At 40.3% G+C, this 26589-nt stretch overlaps 1 protein-coding gene across 13 annotated transcripts in view; it reads left to right on the top strand.

Moving 5' to 3' along the window:
* The first annotated feature begins 2743 nt into the window (after positions 1-2743).
* Positions 2744-26589, top strand: part of camk2g2 (calcium/calmodulin-dependent protein kinase (CaM kinase) II gamma 2) — a 145409-nt gene continuing 121563 nt past the window's right edge. For 5 of the 13 annotated variants that reach the window (XM_061911240.1, XM_061911246.1, XM_061911245.1 and 2 more), the window contains exons 1-2: positions 2747-2918; positions 8089-8183. In XM_061911240.1, coding sequence (XP_061767224.1) covers positions 2854-2918; positions 8089-8183 — 160 coding nt within the window. In that variant the 5' untranslated portion in view covers positions 2747-2853. Of the gene's footprint in view, positions 2919-8088; positions 8184-26589 lie in introns of all 13 variants that reach the window. The other 8 variants (XM_061911238.1, XM_061911242.1, XM_061911241.1 and 5 more) reach the window with 4 other exon arrangements.

The following is a 26589-nucleotide window of genomic DNA, read 5'->3' as shown; positions in this document are numbered from 1 at the left end:
TAACTAAAGAGTTGTTGCAAAATAAATAAGTGATTCAATTATAATGAAAGATTTCTATACATAGAAGTAATCATCAACTAAAAGTGCCCTCTTTGAGGATTGTAATAGAGATCCATCTGGATTCATGAACTCAATTCTAGAAATTTTTTCACCCAAAAAAAAAAAAAGAAATCTTTTTCATCAATATTTATGGGACATGTCCGCAAAAAATCTAGCTGTCAACACTGTTCATATTTGGTTGAAGTATTATTCAATAAATATATTTAAATTTTTTTGAATTGTTGCAATTTTTAGAATATTTAAAAAAAAAAAATCTCACGTACCCCTTGGCATACCTTCTAGTACCCCCAGGGGTACACGTACCCCCATTTGAGAACCACTGCCCTATCATATGAAATAAAGAATAATGCAATACTAATACTAGACAAATATTTCTGCTGTCTACTCTGTGTTTTTATGAAAAGCTCACTTGGGTAAAAAAAAAAAAAAAGTGATATTTAAAACTCCGTAAGTACAAAACCTGTATTGGTGATACCGGTCCTGTATCTGCTTGATATCGGACCGATGCCACAACGACGGTATCACCCAACTCTACAGTTGTGCTCAAAATCATTCAACCCCCACACAATTTTGGTGTTTTAGCAAGTTGGACATTTATTCCGTATTTTGTTTATAGTCATATCAAATGAAGATGTGTCAAATAGACAAATGCAACTTAAATTGTAACACTGTATTTTACAAAATACCAAAAAAGGACATTTTTCTTAATATCTCATTGACAAAATGATTCAACCCCCTAGTTTTATGCATCTTTAGTACTATGTAGAACACCCTTTGGCAGTAATGACATCCTTCAAACGTGATACATAACCGGACACAAGCTTCTTGCAACCATCTACAGGTATTTTAGCCCATTCCTCTTGGGCAAAGGCCTCCAGTTCATTAATATTCTTGGGCTTGCGTGCTGCAACTGCCTTCTTCAAGTCCCACCACAGGTTTTCTATAGGATTTAGGTCTGGCGACTGTGAAGGCCACTCCAGAGTCTTCCAGCCCTTCTTCTGCAACCACTCTGATGTTGATTTGGAGGTATGCTTGGGATCGTTGTCCTGTTGGAAGGTCCAACGTCTCCCAAGCCTCAGCTTCGTCACTGACTTCATGACATTTGCAGCTAATATATCCTGGTAGGAAATAGAATTCATAATGCCTTGAAGGCGCTGGAGATTCCCGGTACCTGAGGCAGAGAAACAGCCCCAGAGAATGATTGACCCCCCCACCATGATTAACAGTAGGCAAGGTGTTCTTCTCTTTGTAAGCTTCATTTTTTCTCCTCCAGACATAAAGTTGATTCATAGGCCCAAAGAGTTCCACTTTTGTCTCATCACTCCATAGAACAGTTTCCCAAAACCTTCGGGGTTTGTCCAGATGATTTTTGGCATACTGGAGTCTATTCTCCTTGTGCCTGGTAGTCATAAGTGGGGTGCGCCTGGGAGTTCTGGCATGGAGGCCTTCATCTCGTAGTGTGCGCCTTATTGTCTGGGACGAAACTTGCGTTCCCCCCTCTGCAATGTCCTGTTGTAGTTCCTCAGCTGTTACCCGGGGGTTTTTCACCACTGTACGCTTCAAATACCGAACAGCAGTTGCACACAGCATCCTCTTTCTACCACGCCCAGGTAGTGTTTCCACTGTGCCTTTAGCTTTAAACTTGCGAATTATGCTCCCAACTGTGTCTCTTGGAATGTGTAATGTATTTGCTATTTTCTTATATCTATGTCCCACTCTCCCTTGTGGAGGGGGTCCGGTCTGATTCGGTGGCCATGTACTGCTTGCCTGTGTATCGGCTGGGGACATCTCTGCGCTGCTGATCCACCTCCGCTTGGGATGGTTTCCTGCTTGCTCCGCTGTGAACGGGACTCTCGCTGCTGTGTTGGATCCGCTTTGGACTGGACTCTCGCGGCTGTGTTGGATCCATTATGGATTGAACTTTCACAGTATCATGTTAGAGCCGCTCGACATCCATTGCTTTCGTCCTCTCCAAGGTTCTCATAGTCATCATTGTCACCGACGTCCCACTGGGTCATCATTGTCACCGACGTCCCACTGGGTGTGAGTTTTCCTTGCCCTTATGTGGGCCTACCGAGGATGTCGTAGTGGTTTGTGCAGCCCTTTGAGACACTAGTGATTTAGGGCTATATAAGTAAACATTGATTGATGATACTCATATCCTTTCTTATGAAGAGAATTTACCTCCTCTCTTGACTTCTTTGACCACTCCCTGGACTTCACCATGTTGCAAATACACCATTGACCATCTACAAGAAGCTGAGCGTCACAGTCTTTTTCAATCAGTTTAATTGTTGTTCGTTATGGTTCTAAACACATCTACAGGTGTTTTCAACACCTGATTGAAAATACTTTATTCTGTTCTTAAGAGTTATGATCTTCAAAGGGTTGAATACTTTTGTCAATGAGATATTAAGAGAAATGACACTGTTTGGTATGTTACAAAATATAATGTTGTAATTCAAGTTGCATTTGTCTATTTAATGCATCTTTATTTAATATGACTATAAACAAAATACGGAATAAATGTCCAACTTGCTAAAACAACAAAATTGTGCGGGGGTTGAATAATTTTGATCACAACTGTATATCGCTCTCAACCAGACTTTCTTTCCCCCCACACACACAGAAGGCGTCTTCGCGACAGTACACGATCTGTGTTCCCTCCAGCTCCTGGCCCCGCCCCTTCGTGCACGCAGCCCTCCACTTTTCTCTCCACACTCTGCGCGGCTGTCAGCGAGGCGAGAAGCCAGGCGTTCTCCCGCCCTTCCTACCACCTCACCTCGGTCAAACATGGCTACAGTGGTGACCTCGACCCGCTTCACGGATGAATACCAGCTCTACGAGGAACTCGGAAAGTAAGCGCTCTCTCCCTTGCGTCTCCCCGCTGTTTGTGCGTCGCTTGCCGCCGTGTGCGTGTGTGGAGTTGACACGGCGCGAGACGGGAGGCTGTCAGAAACAGCTCAAGCCCGCGACCTCCTCGCTCTTTTAATCCCCCAAATCCCCGCCCGTAAAGATGCATTGCGCCATGGTGGAAGAACTTGTTTGGTGCACAAGCGTGTTTAAAAAAAAAAAAAAAAAAAAGATGTTTTAATGCAGCAGCGCCATGCTGGCTGTTGTTGTGCATGGTTGCTACTACTGCATACACAAGGACCCTCACCTATTTTACACGGCTTTGGCAAACAGGGGCTGCATATTTTTTCTGGCATTGCACCTTTTTTTTTTTCTTTCTTTGGCTTCGTAGCTGCGGTTTTAATCTTCCTGCACCTCCATTAGTAACTGCAGCAGCAGCTTTAAGGAGGCTACTTCTTCTATTCTCCTGTTGCCTTCTCACATTTCCACCATTTAGCTATAATGACTGGATGTCTGTGCAATGGTACTGGGTTGCCTCCCTCCTCCTGCACCACACTTCCACAGTCTCAGTGTATATGTATGTATATATGTACATCCATGCATTTGTTTTCTCTCCACCTTGTCCTCATAAGGGTCACGGCGTACCAGCTGACTTTTGGGGCAGAAGGCGGGCACGTATGGTGGAACCTTGGTTTAAAGGCCTACTGAAACTCACTACTACCCACCACGCAGTCTGATAGTTTATATATCAATGATGAAATATTAACATTGCAACACATGCCAATACGGCCTTTTTATTTTACTAAATTGCAATTTTAAATTTCCCGGGACTTTTTTCTTGAAAAAAGTCCCGGGTAATGATGACGTGTACGCGTGACGTCACGGGCTGTTATGAATATGAGCGCTGCGCACACACACAGCTAAAAGTCGTCTGCTTTAACGGCATAATTACACAATATTTTGGAGATCTGTGTTGCTAAATCTTTTGCAATTTGTTCAATTAATAATGGAGAAGTCGAAGTAGAAAGATGGAGTTGGGAAGCTTTAGCCTTTAGCCACACAAACACACGGTGATTCCTTGTTTAAAATTCCCGGAGCTGAAGCTTTACTATGGATCACAGCGGTCAAGCGAATATGGATCCCGACCGAATGTCAACCGGCAGGTTTCGGTGAGAAAATTGTGGTAAAAAGTCGCCTCTTACCATTGTGCAAGTTCTCCCACTTAAAATGATGACAGAGGTCTGTAATTTTCATCATAGGTACACTTCAACTGTGAGAGACAGAATGTGAAAAAAAAATCCAGGAATTCACATTGTAGGAATTTTAAAGAATTTATTTGTAAATTATGGTGGAAAATAAGTATTTGGTCAACCATTCAAAGCTCTCACTGATGGAAGGAGGTTTTGGCTCAAAATCTCACGATACATGGCCCCATTCATTCTTTCCTTAACACGGATCAGTCGTCCTGTCCCCTTAGCCGGGCGGCATGGCGTATTACAGGAATCGGGAACCTTTTTGGCTGAGAGAGCCATGGAAGCTAAATATTTTAAAATATATTTCCGTGAGAGCCATATATTTTTTTAACACTGAATACAACTACAGTAAATGTGTGCATTTTTATGTAAAACCAACATTAGGGTATAACACGTCTTGAACAGGTGCGATAGAAAACGGATGGAAGGATAAAAATGCATGAGAATTTTTTTATATTTTGAACGTTATTTTAACACTGATTACCAGTGGAATTATTCATTACTTATTGTGTCAAGCAATTAAAAGATTAATCTGAGAGCCAGATGCAGTCATCAAAAGAGTCACATCTGGCTCTAGAGCCATGGGTTCCCTACCCCTGGCGTAGTGGGTAGAGCGGCCGTGCCAGAAACCTGAGGTTTGCAGGTTCGCTTCCCACCTATTGACATCCAAATCGCTGCCTTTGTGTCCTTGGGCAGGACACTTCACCCTTGCCCCCGGTGCCGCTCACACTGGTGAATGAATGATTGGTGGTGGTCGGAGGGACCGTAGGCGCAAACTGGCAGCCACGCTTCCATCAGTCTACCCCAGGGCAGCTGTGGCTACTGATGTAGCTTACCACCACCAGGTGTGAATGAATGATGGGTTCTCACTTCACTGTGAGTGCTTTGAGTATCTAATAATAGGAAAGCGCGATATAAATCTAATCCATTATTATTATTATTATTAGCAAAATACACAGCCCCAAAGCATGATGTTTCCACCCCCATGCTTCACAGTAGGTATGGTGTTCTTGAGATGCAACTCAGTATTCTTCTTCTTCCAAACACGACGAGTTGAGTTTATATCAAAATGGATACATGGATTATACAGCAGAGGATTGGGAGAATGTCATGTGGTCAGATGAAACCAAAGTAGAACTTTTTGGTATAAACTCAACTCGTCGTGTTTGGAGGAAGAAGAATACTTAGTTGCATCCCAAGAACACCATACCTACTGTGGAGCATGGGGGTGGAAACATCATGCTTTGGGGCTGTTTTTCCTGCTAAGGGGACAGGACGATTGATCCGTGTTAAGGAAAGAATGAATGGGGCCATTTATCGTGAGATTTTGAGCCTAAACCAACTTCCATCAGTGAGAGCTTTGAATGGTTGACCAAATACTTATTTTCCACCATAATTTACAAATAAATTCTTTAAAATTCCTACAATGTGAATTCCTGGATTTTTTTTTTCACATTCTGTCTCTCACAGTTGAAGTGTACGTATGATGAAAATTACAGACCTCTGTCATCATTTTAAGTGGGAGAACTGGTTGCACAATCGGTGGCTGACTAAATACTTTTTCTCCCCACTGTACATTACAATGCAGAAAACAGTGTACGCAAGAAAAAAGATCCAGATATATTACTACTTTTTTGCCCCACTGTGTATATACATCTATATATATATATATATATATATGTATATATATGTGTGTGTGTGTGTGTGTATATATATATATATATATATATATATATATATATATATATATATATATATATATATATATATATATATATATATATATATAAATATAATGTGTGTGTGTATATATATAGAAAAATCCTGATATATTACTACTTTTTTGCCCCACTGTGTATGTGTGTATATATATATATATATATATATATATATATATATATATATATATATATATATATATATATATATATATATATATACAAATGTATGGAGTTTGCATGTTCTCCCCGTGACCGCGTGGGTTATCTCCGGGTACTCTGGCTTCCTCCCACTTCCAAAGACATGCACCTGGGGATAGGTTGATTGGCAACACTAAATTGCCCCTGGTGTGTGGGTGTAAATGTTGTCCGTCCATCTGTGTTGGCCCTGCTATGAGGTGGCGACTTGTCCAGGGTGTACACCGCTTTCCGCCCGGATGCAGCTGAGATAGGCTCCAGTACCCCTCGGGACAAGCGTTAGAAAATGGATGGATGGATGCATGTATGTGTATATATATATATGTAGGTGTGTAAATGTTTGTATATTAGGGTTGTACGCAATTATTAGTATATTGGTTTAGTATAGTACCGCAATACTAATGAATCATATTCGGTACTATACCGCCTCTGAAAAGTACCAGTCCGCCACATAGAATATGCTAAAAGAGAAAATAAGCAGATATTAACAGTAAATCAACAAGTAGATTATTAATTCGTTTTCTACCATTTGTCCTTTATAATTTTTTCAAAATTATAGAATAATAAATGACACAACATGTTACTGCGTACGTCAGCAGCTAAATTAGGAGCCTTTGTTTGCTTACTTACTAATAAAAGACACGTTGTCTTGTATATTCACTATTTTATTTAAGGACAAACTTGCAATAAGAAACATATGTTTAATGTACCATAAGATGTTTTGTGAAATGAAGGCCAATTATGCAATTTTTTGTGGTCCCCTTTATTTAGAAAAGTACCGAAACGTATCGAAAACATTTTGGTATCGGTACCAAAATATAGGTATCGCGAAAACACTAGTGTGTGTATATGTGTGTGCGTGTGTGTGTACAGTACAGACCAAAAGTTTGGACACACCTTCTCATTTCAATGCGTTTTCTTTATTTTCATGGCTGTTTACACAGTAGATTGTCACTAAAGGCATCAAAACCCTTTCAGGTGACTACCTCGAGAGAATGCCAAGAGTGTGCAAAACAGTAATCACAGCCAAGGGTGACTATTTTGAAGAAACTAGAAAAAAACAACATGTTTTTAGTTATTTCAAACCTAACGAATGAAGCGTTCGTACGCCGAACATTCGCACACAGAGGCATATTTGGTGCAATGTAAAGGTTTGTAAACAGATAAGAGGCAAATAGAGGCATTTGTGAATCGATGTTGGCAGCTCTTGAGCTGACCTACTCTGTGACCTAGTGGCTAGTGCCCACCCTGAGATAGGTAGGTTGTGAGTTCAAACCCCGGCCAAGTCAAACCAAAGACTATAAAAATGGGACCCATACCTGCACTCAGCATCGAGGGTTGGAATTGGGGGTTAAATCACCAAAAATGATTCGCGGGCGCGGCACTGCTGCTGCCCACTGCTCCCCTCACCTCCCAGGGGGTGAACAAGGGGATGGGGCAAATGCAGAGGACAAATTTCACCACACCTAGTGTGTGTGTGACAATCATTGGTACTTTAACTTTAACTTAACTTTAGCATGCAGCTCTTTACCGCCACCCTAGTGGCTCCCTGGAGCTTTTTGATGAGGGAAGATATTATTTTTTTTGTTTCAATAGGGTTTCTGTAGGAGGATAAACATGACACAAACCTTCCTAATTGTTAGAAATCTCACTGTGTATGTTATACATGCTTCACTGATGAGAGTATTTGGCGTGCACCGTTTTGTCCTACTAATTTCAGCGGTCCTCGAACTCACCGTTGTTTGTTTACATGTGCAACTTTCTCCGTAACTGCCAAAGAAAGATGTTTCATGCCACTCCTCCTTTGTCTCATTTTGTCCACCAAATATTTTATGCTGTGTGTAAATTCACAAAGGTGATCTTTGTTGATGACTGTAAGCTAATTTCGCTGTAGGTACATATTGCATTGTTATGCCTCGTTTGTAGGGATATTTGAGCTCATTTAATTTTGTTTACCTATGTCTTCTGTGTATTTAATTTGTATTTGTTTTGTTTTCCCGCTCCAGGGGTGCTTTCTCCGTGGTGAGGCGATGCGTCAAGAAGTCCACCGGCCAGGAGTACGCTGCGAAAATCATCAACACCAAGAAGCTCTCTGCCAGAGGTGAGTGCACGCAGGAAAGCAATGGCGTCGTGTAGGATGCCTGACAACTGTGGCTATTTAGCAGTGAAGTCACCTCCGGTTGCAGGAGTGTTCGCTTTAATCCCCAAAGAGCAGCTGATTCCTCTTCCTGGTCAGCCCAGTTTCCTGAAGAGCTGCAAGCCACTTGGCTGTGTTTCCTGCTGCGGTTTTAAAAGGCGCTCACTGTGAGGCTCAGCGAGCTTCTCACATTTGCATTAGGAGCAGCTTGAGGTTTGATGCCAAAACATCCTTGTGATCGATACGGTGTCTTATTGATGATAGCCCGCTACTTTGCACAATAGAAATTAACAGATTACCTGGAAAGAATCCACAAAGTCAAAGCCCATGATTCGCTTACTCATGCACAAGAACAGACATGCAACTTAGGTGTGTAATATACCTTGTTTCCAAGCTAAAGATCACACCGGCACTCAAGCAGCACCCACCATATTTTAGAAGAAAGTAATATTCTTTTATATATACTGCATTAGCCGCACCTTACTTTCAACTGCAAATATATACCGGTATGAAATATTTTGAAAATGTTATTTACATACCTTAATGGTTTCCAAACGGTGTCTGTGACACGGCAGTAAAACGGCTGATCAAACAAAACAGAAGTCATTGTCATGGACCCACAAGCTGCGGAAGCTGGCTCTCCAATCAGCTAAACAGCCTCAACAACGCCACAGAAACATTTTGGTGAATTTACTGAGGAATTTGTGAAACTGAAACAATACAATAATAATGCCATTGTGAAGTGAAGTGAATTAAATTTATATAGTGCTTATCTATAGTGACTCAAAGCGCTTTACATAGTGAAACCCAATATCTAAGTTACATTTTAACCAGTGTGGGTGACACTGGGATCAGGTGTGTAAAGTGTCTTGCCCAATGACACAACGGGAGTGACTAGGATGGCAGAAGTGGGGATCGAACCTGTAACCCTCAAGCTACTGGCACGGCCACTCTACCAACCAAGCTATACCGTCCCATTATCAGGTAATGATACTAACAGGTTGTCAGCTAATACTCTCATATTGTTTAAATCAGTAACCAGTAGTAAAACTCCTGCTTTTCTCATGGCCCAAATAGTTCACAATAACACTATACATAATTATAATCCCAGGGCGTCTAGTAAGGAGCATTTTGTACTCCCTCGTCCCAGGAAGAATACTTTACGGAATCTTTTTATTAATAGATCTGTATCGCTCTGTAATAACCTACCTCGAATTCTCACCAGCATTGAAAGTAAACAGGTTTTTAAAAGAAAAGTAATATTTTATCTGAGTTTTTAAATTAGTTTGCTTGTTGATGATTTTGTTTGGTCTTGTAATGTGTAGTTATATTTACATGGTAATTATTATTCTGTGACTGTAAATTGTTTGCTTGTTTTCTTATTGATGCTTTTATTTTGTGTCTGTATTGTGTAGTTATAGTTATATACTTATATGCTTTTACTTGTAATTGTATTGGGTTTGTGGACCCCAGGAAGACTAGTGGGTGTTTGTGGCAACCAGCTAATGGGGATCCTTAATAAACACTTGAAAACGTGTTAGCATATTCGCAAATGCTAATAACGCTTGCTTGATTATGGTACATTACGATAGCAGGTACAAATATGCATGAAAACACTCCTACAGGCATCACACCGGGATGACAGTTTAATAAGTATGAATAGTTTTAGTTATATTGTAAAACTTATAAACATTGCTGGGAGTGATGTGTGAAAAGTCCATAAGAGTAGAAACACTACGGAAGAATTCTGCTGGTTCAAGGAACAAAACAGGAGGTACATTTTCAACCCGCACTACCAGCAGTGAGCGAACTTGTCCCAAAGATGGCGCCATAGCACAAACATTAACAGATCTTTATAGTGTCTTTGTCAATGTAATATGACAACTGTTTGTTAAATACAAAACATTGTAGCCGTTGGCAAAGAAAAATCCATAAATTAGCCACACCGTTTTATAAGCCGCAGGGTTCAAAGCGTTGGAAAAAAGTAGCGGCTTATACTCCGGAAAATACAGTAGTTCATGTGATTGATCCTCTTACTAATGATTAATAACCACCACTTTTACGACTCAAAAATAATCAACAAAGTCAAAGCCATCCATCCATCCATCCATCCTTCCATTTTCTACCGCTTGTCCCTTTCGGGGTCGGGGGGGTGCTGGAGCCTATATCAGCTGCATTTGAGCAAAAGGCGAGGTACACCCTGGACAAGTCGCCACCTCATCGCAGGACCAACACAAATAGACAGACAACATTAACACTCACATTCACACACTAGGGAATGGTTCGCTAAATTGACAAAAAATAATCTTTAAAGTCCTGAAGTAAAGTTGATAAGATTGTTCTTCCCAACCTTGATCATTAACTGCCAACTTTACAACTCAAAATAATCTACCAAGGCAAAGCCTATGGTTTGGTTGTATAGTTAATACGATTGTTCCGCCCATCATTGATAAATCATCACTGAGGGCGTGAATCTCCGGGCACCTAATGATTCGATCTGATTCCGATTGTTGGGGTGAAGATTCGATTCAGAATTTTTTCTTGTTTCAACCGATTCTCGCAATGTATTTTGTATGATAAATAAAATTAACTTTTTCAAAACAGGTTAGAGGTTAGAAAAGCCCTTTCTAATTGCATGGAGATAGCCTAAAATGTATTCTCATGAAAAAAATGTGTGTGTGTCTGTCTGTCTGTCTATCTACAAAACCCAAAACCATGGAAGATGTCACGTTGTGTAATTCCTAAATAAAAACAGAATACAATGATTTGCAAACCTTTTCAACCTATATTCAGTTGAATAGACTGCAAAAACAAGATACTTAACGTTAGAACTGGTAAACTTTATTTTTTGCAAATATTAGCTCATTTGGACTTTGATGCTTGCAACATGTTTCAAAACAGCTGGCACAAGTGGCAAAAAAGACTGAGAAAGTTGAGGAATGCTCATCAAACACTTATTTGGAATATCCTACAGGTCAACAGGCTAATTGGGAACAGTAGCTTCAATGAAATGCTCAGTCATCCACAAACAAGGATAGGGGCGAGAGTCAACACTTTGTGAACAAATGCGTGAGCAAATTGTCGAACAGTTTAAAAACATTTCTCGACGAGCTATTGCAAGAAATTTAGGGATTTCACCATCTATGGTCCGTAATATCATGAAAAGGTTCAGAGGCCACCTCATCATAGGGCCAACACAGACAACATTATCACTCACATTCACACACTAGGGCCAATTTAGTGTTGCTAATCAATTTATCCCCAGTTGCATGTTTTTTGAAGCCATATATAACTTGATTACTGAAAATTATGAATCGATTTAAAATCGGGATGAATAAGAATATCGGAATTCGGATGTGAATCGTTTTTGTTCCGTGCAGCCCTAATGATCACTTTTTGACTCAAAATAATCCACAAATCTTATGGTTAGTTTACTCATGAGTTCAGACCTGCAACATAGTTGGGTCCTGTAGTACATTAGTTTATAAACTTTTGGACATTGTTGCCCAACTTTTCCTCTACTACTAATTATATATAACTTAGTTACAGTTTACAAACATGTCAATTGATATGAAAACGTGTTAATCACACAACATTTTTACCAAGGCTTCGGGCAGGCTGATTACAAAATCAAATATACTGCAAAAGAAGGAAGGGACTCATGGAAACTGATGAAAAATAAATGTACATTTAATTACTCTGCACTAATATACATTCTAACTAAATTAATAATAATTAATAATATATATGTTTATTAAATAAACTGTCAATAAATAACAAAATAAATGTAATGGAGCCTTCCACTAGTAATCAACGATAGTTTAGCGCTTGACAATACAATTAATTGGAATAACGCAAAGTACCCGATAGGCCTGCCAATGCCTGAGCAAAGACCTAAAAAGTAGAAGTCTCATAACGTCTTTGTTCCCCACGGCTGGTATGCATTTCAGCCACCACCTTTCATTTGGGAAATAAACCAAATTACCAAATTGGATATGCTTTCTCATGCTCAGCCATGCAACGTAAACGTGTCGTAAAAATAAATGGTCATTCGTCCTGCCAGTTATTGATAATAACCTCCACCTGTATGTGTAATCGACATAAACAAAAACCGGATATGATTTACAAACTCATTGTTGTGTTATGATGTGATGACATTTGTGAACTTGTCAAATGTGCGCGTTGGGCCTTTTTGTTCAACCATAACATTGTGAATGAGTTAGTTTCAAACTGTAAGCCTTTGCAGACCACAATCCTTCCGCCTTTGTGAAGGTCTGCTTGTTTTTTTTACGAGTCATGTTTCCTGTTTTCGGTGGACCTGCTAGATTGTCCACACATGTTGCTAAATATTCGCATTCCCGCTGTCTGTCCGACTCTTTGCGGTGAGTGGTCTGTATGTTGGTCGGTGTCAGACCAGTAGAGACTGGGCGACGATGTCAATGAGAGCCGGTTCTGGCCTGACTGGGCTGTTCCGTTCCCACAGGGTTGCTGTGCCTCCTCCCGTCAACCCACCCGTGTCATTTTCCTTTCCTTTCCCATTTATTCCTCATAAACAGCTCATTGATTGGAGGGGAAATTCCTAAAGACCAGACAAATTTGGCAGAGCATATGCGAATTGTGCACTTTGCTGTGCTGGCAGTGGTCCATAGTTGGTAACCCCAGCAACAGGGGGGGTGGATCTCTTCATCTTACAGGCTGGAGAGAACACTTTCTCTTTGTGTTGGAAAGAAGATGCTATTTTCTCATTTTACACTTATTTCTATACATTTCTGTTACTATAATGGACAAACTAAGGGTATATTTACATGTGGGAACCTATAAACACAAATTCTTAACACTGTAAGAACTACTCTGGGGGAAAAACAACTAAAAACATTTTAAAGGGGAACATTATCACCAGACCTATGTAAGCGTCAATATATACATTGATGTTGCAGAAAAAAGACCATACATTTTTTTAAACCGATTTCCGAACTCTAAATGGGTGAATTTTGGCGAATTAAACACCTTTCTATTATTTGCTCTCGGAGCGATGTTGTGACGTCACCTAGGTAGTCAACCGCCATTTTCTCAAACACATTATAAACATCGAGTCAAATCAGCTCTTTTATTTTCCGTTTTTTCGACTGTTTTCCGTACCTTGGAGAGATAATGCCTTGTCGGTGTGTTGTCGGAGGGTGTAACAACACGATCAGGGACGGATTCAAGTTGTCTTACGTGGAGTGTGCGCTAACATGCTATTTAGGCTAGCTGTATATACAGTTGTAACTATATTTGCATCCAGCCTTTCCCTCCACCCACATTTAATGCCAAACAAACACTTACCAATCGACATATTTAAGTTGCTCCAGTGTCACAAGATGCGAAAGTCCCGATCGTTTGGTCTGCACATTTTACCGGCGATGCTAAGGCAGACATGGCACAGAGATGTATGGATATTCTGCAGATGCATTTCCAACGATAAAGTCAACGAAATCACAAAGGTGAGTTTTGCTGATGTTATTGACTTATGTGCTAATCAGACATATTTGGTCGCGGCATGACTGCCAGCTAATCGATGCTAACATGGTATTTTGGCTAGCTGTATGTACATTTGTAGCTATATTTGCATCCAGTGTTTCCCTCCACCCACATTTCATGCCAAACAAACAAACACCATCGACGGATTTAAGTTATCGGCGATGCAAAGGCAGACATGGCACAGAGATGTATGGATATCCTGCGACACTCAATCGTTGGTCAGAAGGCGATCGCCGAGTAGCGTCAATAGCTATTCGCTCAATAGCTTCAGTTTCTTCTTCAATTTTGTTTTCGCTATCTGCCTCCATACTCCAACCATCCATTTCAATACATGCGTAATATGTTGAATCGCTTAAGCCGCTGAAATCCGAGTCTGAATCCGAGCTAATGTTGCTATATCTTGCTGTGCTATCCGCCATGTTTGTTTGGATTGGCATCACTGGATGACGTCACAGGAAAATGGATGGTGGCTTCACAGATAGCGAAAATCAGGCACTTTAAAGCCTTTTTTCGGGATATTCCATGATGGGTAAAATGTTGAAAATAACTTCGAAAAATAAAATAAGCCACTGGGAACTGATTTTTATTGGTTTTAACCCTACTGAAATTGTGATAATGTATGCCAGGCCACTAGTTGGCGATGTTACTTTGTAAAAAAAACCTTACGCACACGCTCATTGACAACTTGTTTTAATGGGTTTTACCTAAAAATGTCTTTTGAATAGTCTTTGTCAAAGTATATGTGATATGAGTGAGGATTTGAAGTCCTGCGATTAGGGATCTAATGATGTGAACATTTCTTATCACGGTATTGTTGAATCTGTTCAAAAAGTACTTGAACACACACTGAAATCCTGTGACAAAGTTTAAAAAAAAAAAAATAATTCTGCAAAATAAACAATTTTGCATATTTTGTGTTTCCTATGCTCGGTCGGTGATGGGAAGTAACAAGCTACATGTACTTAAGCTATTTGGCATAACTACATTTTCCAGTAGCTTAGCTCTTTTTTAACGAGTAGCTTGTCCTGTAGTTTAGCTAATTTAGACCCACGTAGCTAAGTACCTTACATCGGACTGGCCAATCAAAGGCAAAATAAGGCGGCTCATCAAAACCGGGAGGCAAAATCATAACAGACACACACTCATGTCACATGACGACGAGGGAGTCAGAGAAAGAGGGACACTTCAAGCTGATGACTCCAAAAAAAAAAAAAAACATACTTTAGAATGGCAGAGGAATTCTCTCCCTCAGATTAGATTAGATCAAGATGACGTGCAGGAGATCCACATTGATGCGTGTTTTTGGCCATATTTAGACAAATGTATGTGTTTAGAGAAAACAATGCACTAAAACTTTAGTTTTTAGTTTTTTACTCTGTAACTAAAATAACTGATTTCTTCATCTAAGATGTCGAACACACATTTAGGAACACACATTAAAGGCCTACTGAAACCCACTACTACCGACCACACAGTCTGATAGTTTATATATCAATGATGAAATATTAACATTGCAACACATGCCAATACGGTTGGTTTAGTTTACTAAATTGCAATTTTAAATTTCACGCTTGATTGATTGATTGATACTTTTATTAGTAGATTGCACAGTACAGTACATATTCCGTACAATTGACCACTAAATGGTAACACCCGAATAAGTTTTTCAACTTGTTTAAGTCGGGGTCCACGTTAATCAATTCATGGTACAAATATATACTATCAACATAATACAGTCTAATACAGTTAGACTGAGTTTCTTGTTGAAAACGTCACGGAATGATGACGCGTGCGTGTGACGTCACGGACTGTTAGGACATTTTAGCGCAGCACTATTTGCGGCTAAAAGTCGTCTCTTTTCATCGCGCAATTAAACAGTATTCTGGACATCTGTGTTGCTGAATCTTTTGCAATTTGTTCAATTAATAATGGAGAAGTCAAAGTAGAAAGATGGAGTTGGGAAGCTTTAGCCTTTAGCCACACAAACACACGGTGATTCCTTGTTTAAAATTCCCAGAGGTGAAGCTTTACTATGGATCAGAGCGGTCAAGCGAACATGGTTCCCGACCACTTGTCAACCGGCAGGTTTCGGCGAGAAAATTGTGTGAAAAAGTCGCCTCTTACCGGAGATCTGTGGAGTTTGCGCCGTCCTTGTATCTGCCGTGACTTCCCTCAGACACTGGCCTCAAGACACCCGTGGACACACCCCTCCGACTATCAGGTACTATTTAAACTCACTAAAACACTAGCAACACAATAGAAACATAAGGGATTTCCCAGAATTATCCTAGTAAATGTGTCTAAAAACATCTAAATCCGTCCCAATGCAATCACCTTTTTTTTTTTACTTTATTTATTTATTTTAATTTTTTTTCTAGTCCCTGCTATCAATATTATCATCCACAAATCTTTCATCCTCGCTGAAAATTAATGGGGAAATTGTCGTTTTCTCGGTCAGAATAGCTCTTGCTGCTGGAGGCTCCCATTAAAAACAATGTGAGGACGTGAGGAGCCCTCACCCTTGTGACGTCGTCTGCGACTTCCAATAAAGGCAAGGCTTTTTTATCAGCACCAAAAGTTGCGAATTTTATCGTCGATGTTCTCTACTAAATCCTTTCAGCAAAAATATGGCAATATCGCAAAATGATCAAGTATAACACATAGAATGGACCTGCTATCCCCGTTTAAATAAGAAAATCTAATTTCAGTAGGCCTTTAAGGTGAGTTGAGTTCATGAAAAGTTTTACTGCACATAACCATTACCAGCTGTTTCCAAACACACGAGTCATTGTTTTTTTTTTTGTCTATAGATAGATTTTTTTTTTTTTATTGTAGGTAGATAAAATGAATAAAATTACGGTGTTGGGGCAAACAAAAGGAAAACTAAATAAACACATACAGTGGGATGTGGGGACTCCTATAGGTATAGGGGGTCCCCAGCTAAATGACAGATAGTTAATAGTAATTGACCCTTAATGTGGCATTTGTACACACTCTGTTACATTAACATGGATATTATACATGTGGGCCCGCACATATAAATGTCGTTAAATGTAGCTTGTAGTGTAGCTTGCTACAATTCTCCAAAGATAGATTAGCTACATGTAATCGGGAGTAACTTGTAGCTCAGCTTACTACATTTTCCAAGTAGCACGCCTATCACCGCTTATGCTTCACTGATAATGTTCCGGCGGGCGCTATAGCATCCCACCCTGTTTAGCGGTCTTTGAACGCAACCTAAAAACACCTCTGTCTGCTATTCCTCGGAATATACATCACTCTGTTCTAAGAGAGAACAGCCTGTAGGTTCCATGTGTACAATTGAATAGCTTAGTTGCTTGCTTGTTGTTTCTTCATGGGTAAAGACCTTCAATGTCTCTTGTGTTCATGTTAGCATTTAAGCTAACAGCCTCGCGCTAGGCAGTCAGTCAGTATATCAAAGTGTGGTTATCTATCAGGTTTTTTTGATCATTTTATTTTTAGTTGCCCTATTAGGCAAAACCAACTTTTCTCACCTATTGGTACCTCCAAAATTTGAAATCAAACCATGGAGACTTGTCGGATGCATTTATAAAACAATCTTGCCTTTCTTCATATTTCCTTAAAACAAGCTGTTTGGAATTTGCCCATTTTGTGATGTTTTTCGCAGTTGTGTCGTCACCGATTATATGGTACCGAAGAGCTCTGTGCCAGTCCGCCATTGTAGTCCGGGGCTGTGGTCGATAAGCTCCTTCTTTTCCTCCACCTCTTGTTGTGGGTCATATTGCCTCACACATGCACATGCACTTGCTGCTTTTTTCATTTCTAACACAAAGTAAATAAATAAATGATAAATGGGTTGTACTTGTATAGCGCTTTTCTACCTTCAAGGTATTCAAAGCACTTTGACACTACTTCCACTTGTATAGCGCTTTTCTACCTTCAAGGTATTCAAAGCACTTTGACACTACTTCCACATTTACCCATTCACACACTGATGGAGGGAGCTGCCATGCAAGGCGCCAACCAGCACCCATCAGGAGCAAGGGTGAAATGTCTTGCTCAGGACACAACGGACGTGACGAGGTTGGTACTAGGTGGGAATTGAACCAGGGACCCTCGGGTTGCGCACGTCCACTCTACCACTGCGCCACGCCGTAGCATTGAGTTCGATCTTATATCTGTCAGTATGGATTTTATATCTGTCGCTATGGAAGGGCTAAAAACTACAACATGGTCAGAAAGTATCTTGAAAACGGTCTGCAAAAAATAATCTATGCAATGTTTTTACCAGAGAACCACCATTACATGTCATGTAGATCACAAGGAAGTGTTTTAAATGTAGAAAAGAAATCATATTATGACCCCTTTTAAAACGGTTTTATTGCGGTTATCATTAATACGGTTTGTCGTTACATCCCTACCTGTCAACTAAATGGGCACATTATCGTTGTAGTGAATGTTCTAAGGCCCTGTCTACATTAAGTCCGATAACTCCTTAAATGAATGATTATTTAGCCTAAGCCCTGTGTCAGCCACACTAAACCATCATTAAAGGTTCCTTTTCTTGGATAATTTTTTACACGTGTAAAGTGTATTTCTTGAATCTCCGGCTCTTAGCTTTGTATGGACTCATCGATCGTTTACAAACTGAGTTCAAAGAGGAATGGACGCCAGAAAGACAGCGCCCCACACAGGAAGTGATGTCAGAAAGAATGTGCCACAGCCAGCTTCATAACGAGCGGTATAGTAATGCGCGATTGCAGCTATTTCAGACAGCAACGTAGCAATTGAGTGACGGTTTTGAATGAGGCTTGGAAAAACGGCAGCCAGGTGGGCTATGTTTGTCAAGGAGTGTGTTGTGCCACAGGAACGGCAAGAGAACTTTCAAATGTCCAGGTCAGCTGTGATTCTACTTAGCGAAAAACTTGGTCCATTTGTCGAAGGGCTCCCGTGGACGAGGGAGTGCTACGAAAAACTGTGAACGCATTTGGACTGGCAAAGCAGACTATCAGTTGTTGTCTGCCATGGATGTCGAGTGATTACTCGACGTCTAATTTTGTACTCTATAACTATTGTGAAGCAATGAAGTGGTTGCTGCTGTCAAGTACGACCGCAGAATTTCAGCCTACAAGCAGTGTCCTGACCAGATATCTAGATCCCTGTGTCAATTGTTGTAAAATGTTCTTTATCACATTGTTTACTTTCACACGTCCATTAAAGATATGATTCATGTATGATGGCTCAGGTGCGATTCACTACAATAGGGCTGGTCTAACAGCTGCTGATGGTGAGGCAAGCTAGGTTTACTGTTAAAAGAATGCGTGGGTTCCCTCCGGGTACTCAGGCTTCCTCCCACCTCCAAAGACATGCACCTGGGGATAGGTTGATTGGCAACACTAAATTGGCCCGAGTGTGTAAATGTGAGTGTGAATGTTGTCTGTCTATCTGTGTTGGCCCTGTGATGAGGTGGCGACTTGTCCAGGGTGTACCCCACCTTCCGCCCGATTGTAGCTGAGATAGGCGCCAGCGACCCCGAAAGGGAATAAGCGGTAGGAAATGGATGGAAATGTGGCAATAGTGTACATTGAAACACAGGGTAAAAATACACTTCCATGTAGCACTGGGCGATATGGCCTTTTTTGAATATCTCAATATTTTTAGGCCATGTCACAATGCACGATATATATCTCGATATTTTGCCATAGCCTTGAATGAAAACTTGATGCAAATAATCACAGCAGTTTGATAATTCTATGTGTCTACATTAAAACATTCTTCTTTGTCCTGCATTAATATATGCTCATTTTAAACTTTCATGCAGAGAGGGAAATCACATCTCAGTCAATTTAGCAAAACTGTATTTATTAAACAGTTATTAAGCAGTGGCACAAACATTCATGTAATTTCAAAAAGAACGTGCAAGATTGTCAGAGACATTTTAAAAGAAGCTGAGTGCACTTTTGTGCATGATGTCACTAAGATGACATCAAAACAACACTAAAGTGTACTTTTTGTACAGAACGCCATTACAATAGTTTAAAACAAATAAAGTGAACTTTTGTGCATGATGTCACACAAGATATTTCAATAACTGTCAAGATAAAAATGAGCTGCATCATAGGAAATCAAATAGTGTATTTCCTTCGCTGTGTGGTAGGTTCCTGTGGACGTTATCTCCTGTTGTCGACTATTTTTTTCATATGGTGTTAATGTGGAAATGGTGGCCTCTGCATTTTGTAGTGTGGCACCGAACGGAGATGTTGACATGCGAAGTAATCACTCTTCATTCTCTAGCAGGTGACTTTTCAAATGATGCTACATATCAGCAGTAATGCTACTTTTTGTAGCAACACTTTTACCCCGCACTTGAAAAATTGCGGTTGTCTGTTCGACATATTCCCACTTGAAGCCAAACCACCACCAGACGATGGACCCCTTGCGGTTTTTCTTGGGAATTCATTCTTCCTTGAATTGTTACCAGATTCGCACCGTCTTTCTCTCGTATTACCACTAGCACCACAGCTAACGTTACCCATGCCGCTACCTCTCTGCTCCGCGAGGGCGTATACGTATGTGATGTATGTAAGAAGGTGCGCTTGTTTTATGTCTCTGTGAGGAAAGACAAAAAAAGAGTGAGAAGAGCCTGTAATGTAATGCCCGCAGCTAAAAGCAACTGCGTGAGAACGTATACTCAAATATCACGATATAGTCATTTTCTATATCGCACAAAGACAAACCCGCGGTATATCGAGTGTATCGCTATATCGCCCAGCCCTACGTCCAGGTCAGAGGTGACTATGAAGCGTGAATTTTTTTCCGAGTATGCGTACAAGGGCGCGTTGCGCCGGCGGGGGGAGGGGGTTTTAAACGATGGCATTGTGTGTGTACGTGTAGATAAGGTTAGGTGGGATATAGCCTGGATCAGTGGTTCTCTAATGGGGGTACGCGAAGGTAAGCCAAGGGGGTACGTGAGATTTTTTAAAAAATATTCTAAAAATAGCAACAATTCAAAAATCCTTTATAAATATATTTATTGAATAATACTTCCACAAAATATGAATATAAGTTCACAAACTGTGAAAAGAAATGCTACAATCCAATATTCAGTGTTGACAGCTAGATTTTTTGTGAACATGTTCCATAAATATTGATGTTAAAGATTTCATATTTTGTGAACAAATGTTTAGAATTAATTTCATGAATCCAGATGGATCTAAATAAATAAATAAATAAATGGGTTGTACTTGTATAGCGCTTTTCTACCTTCAAGGTACTCAAAGCGCTGTGACACTACTTCCACATTTACCCATTCACACACACATTCACACACTGATGGAGGGAGCTGCCATGCAAGGCGCCAACCAGCACCCATCAGGAGCAAGGGTGAAGTGTCTTGCTCAGGACACAACGGACGTGACGAGGTTGGTACTAGGTGGGATTTGAACCAGTGACCCTCGGGTTGCGCACGGCCACTCTCCCACTGCGCCCTCTCTATTACAATTCCTAAAGAGGGCACTTTAAGTTGATGATTACTTCTATGTGTAGAAATCTTTATTTATAATTGAATCTCTTGTTTATTTTTCAACAAGTTTTTAGTTATTTTTATATATTTTTTTCCAAATAGTTCAAGAAAGACCACTACAAATGAGCAATATTTTGCACTGTTATACAATTTAATAAATCATAAACTGATGACTTAGTGCTGTATTTTACTTCTTTATCTCTTTTTTTCAACCAAAAATGCTTTGCTCTGATTAGGGGGTACTTGAATGAAAAAAAAATGTTCACAGGGGATCATACTTGCCAACCTGGAGACCTCCGATTTCGGGTGGTGGGGGGTGGGGAGCGTTGTCGGGGCGGGGCGTGGTTAAGAGGGGAGGAGTATATTTACAGCTAGAATTCACCAAGTCGAGTATTTCATATATATATATATATATATATATATATATATATATATATATATATATATATATATATATATATATATCTAAATAAAATAAATACTTGAATTTCAGTGTTCATATATTTAGCCATATACACACACACAACACTCATCTACTCATTGTTGAGTTAAGGGTTGAATTGTCCATCCTTGTTCTATCTCACTATTTTTCTAACCATGCTGAACACCCTCTCTGATGATGCATTGCTGTGTGGCACGCACAAAAGGGCTTTCATCAAATGCACTAGAGTCTGGAATCTTCCATCTCTCCCTAGCGTAGCCCAAAACCAGTCAATCTTTGCTTCCTGAGGAATATCTTCTCTTGGTAGTCCACTACTTCTTCCCGAAAGCTATCCAGTTCCAATCGCAGCTGCAGCTTGGAACTTACAAGTGTATTTCTTCATCTTACTTGTCGTCGGCGTCGTCACAGCTGTATATTCCTCGTTCTTCTGCTTCGTCTCCTTGTTGTGTGCGCAGTTATGCACTGCACTCTGTAAAAGCCATAGAAGTTATTGTCACTTATGCATGTATAGTAGATTGTAGTATTGTCCTGTTTAAGAGTGTCACAACATTGCTGTGTACGGCAGACAAACTGCTCTATGGTAGACGAAAATGTGACTGCTGTTGTTGTGTGTTGTTACCGCGCTGGGAGGACGTTAATGAAACTGCCTAACAATAATAAACCCACATAAGAAACCAAGAACTCGCTCTCGATCATTGTACAGTTATAATGTCATTGGGCAGACACGCTGTTTATATTGTGGGAAAGCGGACGTGAAAACAGGCTGTCCTCACTCAGGTCCGCATGGAGCTGGAGAGGGCGTGGCCTCCAGCTCCACCTGAATTTTGGGAGATTTTTGGGAGAAAATTTGTCCCGGGAGGTTTTTGGGAGAGGCACTGATTTCCGGGAGTCTCCCGGAAAATCCGGGAGGGTTGTTAAGTATGCAGGGGATACATCACTGAAAAAAGGTCGAGAACCACTGGCCTGGATAACCTTAGTTAAGAAGGGGCCTGAAAGTAACAAAAGTTGATTTTACTTTTTGATTTTCCAGAAGTTGCATTTTAAGGCCTTTTTTCTGAGGTTTGGTTTTCAAGCTCTTAAAATGCAATGGAATGGTCAAAAACACCCACATTTTAAATATCAGTTTTTACCTAAAAACACTTCATAAACAGGCTTGGTTAAAAACAACAGCAACAACAACTACAAAATAGAGCAAGGACCTTGAGCAAGGCCAGCCAAATTGTGCACTTTTTTTTTTAAAATATCCACACCACCTACATATACTTGAATTATCCATCCAATTTTTACAGGGGAATTAAAGAAAGTGCGATACCCCGCCACCTTATGTACTTGAATAAAGTGAAAGTAGACTGTGGGAAGTGGAGAGTGCAATTTCATGGTACGTTTAATAGTCAACACTCAAGTGTTCTTTGGTCAAATTTAAAAGATACCATAAAAGGGAGTGAGTAAAGCTGCCTCAGCTCTCTGCTGTACTTGTGCCTTGTTTTCCTTTTTGATGAAGGTCCAAATACGGGCAGAGAAAATAGTTGGGATACAGTGATTATTTAATCACATTTTTCAATGCGTACATGAGTGATGAGTGAGACCTTTTAAAGGGGAACATTATCACCAGACCTATGTAAGCGTCAATATATACCTTGATGTTGCAGAAAAAAGACCATATGTTTTTTTAACCGATTTCTAAACTCTAAAAGGGTGAATTTGGCAATTGAAACGCCTTTCAAATGTTCGCTGTCGGAGCAATGACCTGTTCACCCGTGACGTCACAACAGGAAGCAATCCGCCATTTTCTCAAACACATTACACACACCAAGTCAAATCAGCTCTGTTATTTTCCGTTTTTTTGACTGTTTTCCGTACCTTTGAGACATCATGCCTCGTCGGTGTGTTGTCGGAGGGTGTAACAACACGAACAGGGACGGATTCAAGTTGACTTACGTTGAGTGTGCTAATCAGACATATCAATGGTCATGGCATGCTAATCCATGCTATTTAGGCTAGCTGTATGTACTTATTGCATCATTATGCCTCATTTGTAGCTATATTTGCATCCAGCCTTTCCCTCCACCCACATTTAATGCCAAACAAACACATACCAATCGATGGATTCAAGTTGCACTAGTTGTCAAAAGATGCGAAAGTCCCTCGTTTGTTCAGTTCTGTCATAGCATCGCTACCCACGATAGCGATGCCACGACAGAGATGTGTGGATATCCTGCGACACTCAAAGCAGATGCATTTCCAACGATAAAGTCAACAAAATCACAAAGGTGAGTTTTGTTGATGTTATTGACTTATGTGCTAATCAGACATATTTGCGCACGGCATGACTGCAAGTTAATCGATGCTAACATGCTATTTAGGCTAGCTGTATGTACATATTGCATCATTATGCCTCATTTGTAGCTATATTTGCATCCAGCCTTCCCGTCCACCCACATTTAATGCCAAACAAATACATACCAATCGGCGGATTCAAGTTGCACCAGTTGTCAAAAGATGTAATCGTTGGTTAGAAGGCGATCGCCAAATTCGTCCTTGTTGCCGTTGTCTGTCGGGATATGGCTCAATAGCTTCAGTTTCTTCTTCAATTTCGTTTTCGCTATCTGCCTCCACACTCCAACCATCCCTTTCAATACATGTGTGGCCTGTTGAATCGCCTAAGCCGCTGAAATCTGAGTCTGAATCCGAGCTAATGTCGCTATATCTTTCTGTTCTATCCGCCATGTTTGTTTGTGTTGGCGTCACGTAGTGACGTCACAGGAAAATGGACGGGTGGTTATATCGCTGGTGAAAATCAGGCATTATGAAGCATTTTTTCGGGATATTGCCGGATGGGTAAAATTTTGAAAAAGGCTTTGAATAATAAATTAAGCCATTGGGAACTGACTTTTATTGGTTTTAACCCTTCTGAAATTGTGATAATGTTCCCCTTTAATTCTTTATATATTTTGAGCAAATCTACGGTTACAACTTTGTGGGGCACTTTACTGTTTCAGTAAAAAGATGGCAGGCCCTCTCTAGCACCTATTACTACTCTTGAACGCATACCAACATCTTGTATAGGAGTGTTCCCAGAAGACGTTTTGTTGACCATGCATTTTATTTTTTATGACATTTTCAGTGACTAATCTTGATGACACAATTTGGACATCTGCAGGATGTGGTTTTTGTCCTTGTTGCAGGCATACGGGAAAAGTGTTTTCACTTTTTTTTTTAAGGGGGGAGGGATTTTCAGTGTGTCACTGGCTGCAGGCTGATTGGCCGAGGGCAGCCCGACGCGGCGCCGTGAATCTTTGATGAGACCAAATGTAAATATTAGATGAGCAGGGGAGCGTCGCATGCATACAGAAAGAAGAAGCGCACAGAAGTGGAACAAACAGGAGAGAGGCTTCGGAAGCGCAACTCTTAGAACTGAAGTGTGGCTTGGTGTAACACACGTCGTTCCTTTTGTAGTAACCGAGTACCGCTTTCCGATCGTAGCTCCACCCCTGCCGGTTTATAACATACCGCATGACACGAAAGCCAACTTAAATTCATAATAATTATCACTGGTAGAATATTACAAATACACTTTTGCTTTAGATAGACATGCAAATAACAATGTCTTCAGGCAGGTACTTTGTACTTTTTTAAAAATGCCAAGAGAAACAACGTAATAACTGCCTTTTTCTTATTTGAATTAGCCGCAACTTGGCCCGAAACTCAAAATTGGCAACCCATCCAAAGACAAAAATGTATAATTAAGTATATATACGTATATAATATAAAATTAACTACGTTATAGTAGGGCTGGGCGATATATCGATATACACGATATATAGCGGGTTTGTTTCTGCGCGATATAGAAAATGATTATATCGTGATATTCGAGTATACGTTCTTACGCAGTTGCTTTTAGCTGCTGGCTTTACACTACATGCACTCTTCGCTCTTGTCTGTCCTTCTCACAGACAGCAAGCGCACCTTCTTACAACACTCACATACACCGATTGTGCAAGTTCTCCCACTTAAAATGATGGCAGAGGTCTATAATTTTCATTATAAGTACAATTCAACAGTGAGAGACAGAATGTGAAAAAAAATCCAGGATTTTACATTGTAGGAATTTTAAATAATTTATTTGTAAATTATGGTGGAAAATAAGTATTTGGTCAACCATTCAAAGCTCTCACTGATGGAAGGAGGTTTTGGCTCAAAATCTCACGATACATGGCCCCATTCATTCTTTCCTTAACATGGATCAATCATCCTGTCCCCTTAGCAGAAAACAGCCCCAAAGCATGATGTTTCCACCCCCATGCTTCACATCAGGTATGGTGTCCTTGGGATGCAACTCAGTATTCTTCTTCCTCCAAACACAACGAGTTGAGTTTATACCAAAATGGATACATGGATGATACAGCAGAGGATTGGGTGGTCATGTGGTCAGATGAAACCAAAATATAACTTTTTGGTAAAAACTCAACTCGTCGTGTTTGGAGGAAGAAGAATACTGAGTTGCATCCCAAGAACACCATACCTACTGTGAAGCATGGGGGTGGAAACATCATGCTTTGGTGCTGTTTTTCTGCTAAGGAGAGAGGACGATTGATATGTGTTAAGGAAAGAATGAATGGGGCCATGTATCGTGAGATTTTGAGCCAAAACCTCCTTCCATCAGTGAGGGCTTTGAATGGTTGACCAAATACTTATTTTCCACCATAATTTACAAATAAATTCTTTAAAATTCCTACAATGTGAATTCCTGGATTTTCTTTCACATTCTGTCTCTCACAGTTGAAGTGTACCTATGATGAAAATTACAGACCTCTGTCATCATTTTAAGTGGGAGAACTTGCACAATCGGTGGCTGACTAAATACTTTTTTGCCCCACTGTACGTATATGCATTGGTCACATTGG

Source organism: Nerophis ophidion, linkage group LG09, assembly GCF_033978795.1.
Source record: "Nerophis ophidion isolate RoL-2023_Sa linkage group LG09, RoL_Noph_v1.0, whole genome shotgun sequence".
In the NCBI taxonomy this organism is placed as follows: Eukaryota; Metazoa; Chordata; class Actinopteri; order Syngnathiformes; family Syngnathidae; genus Nerophis; species Nerophis ophidion.
Note: the sequence above shows the minus strand (reverse complement) of the source record. Positions and strands in the feature narration are given on the sequence as shown.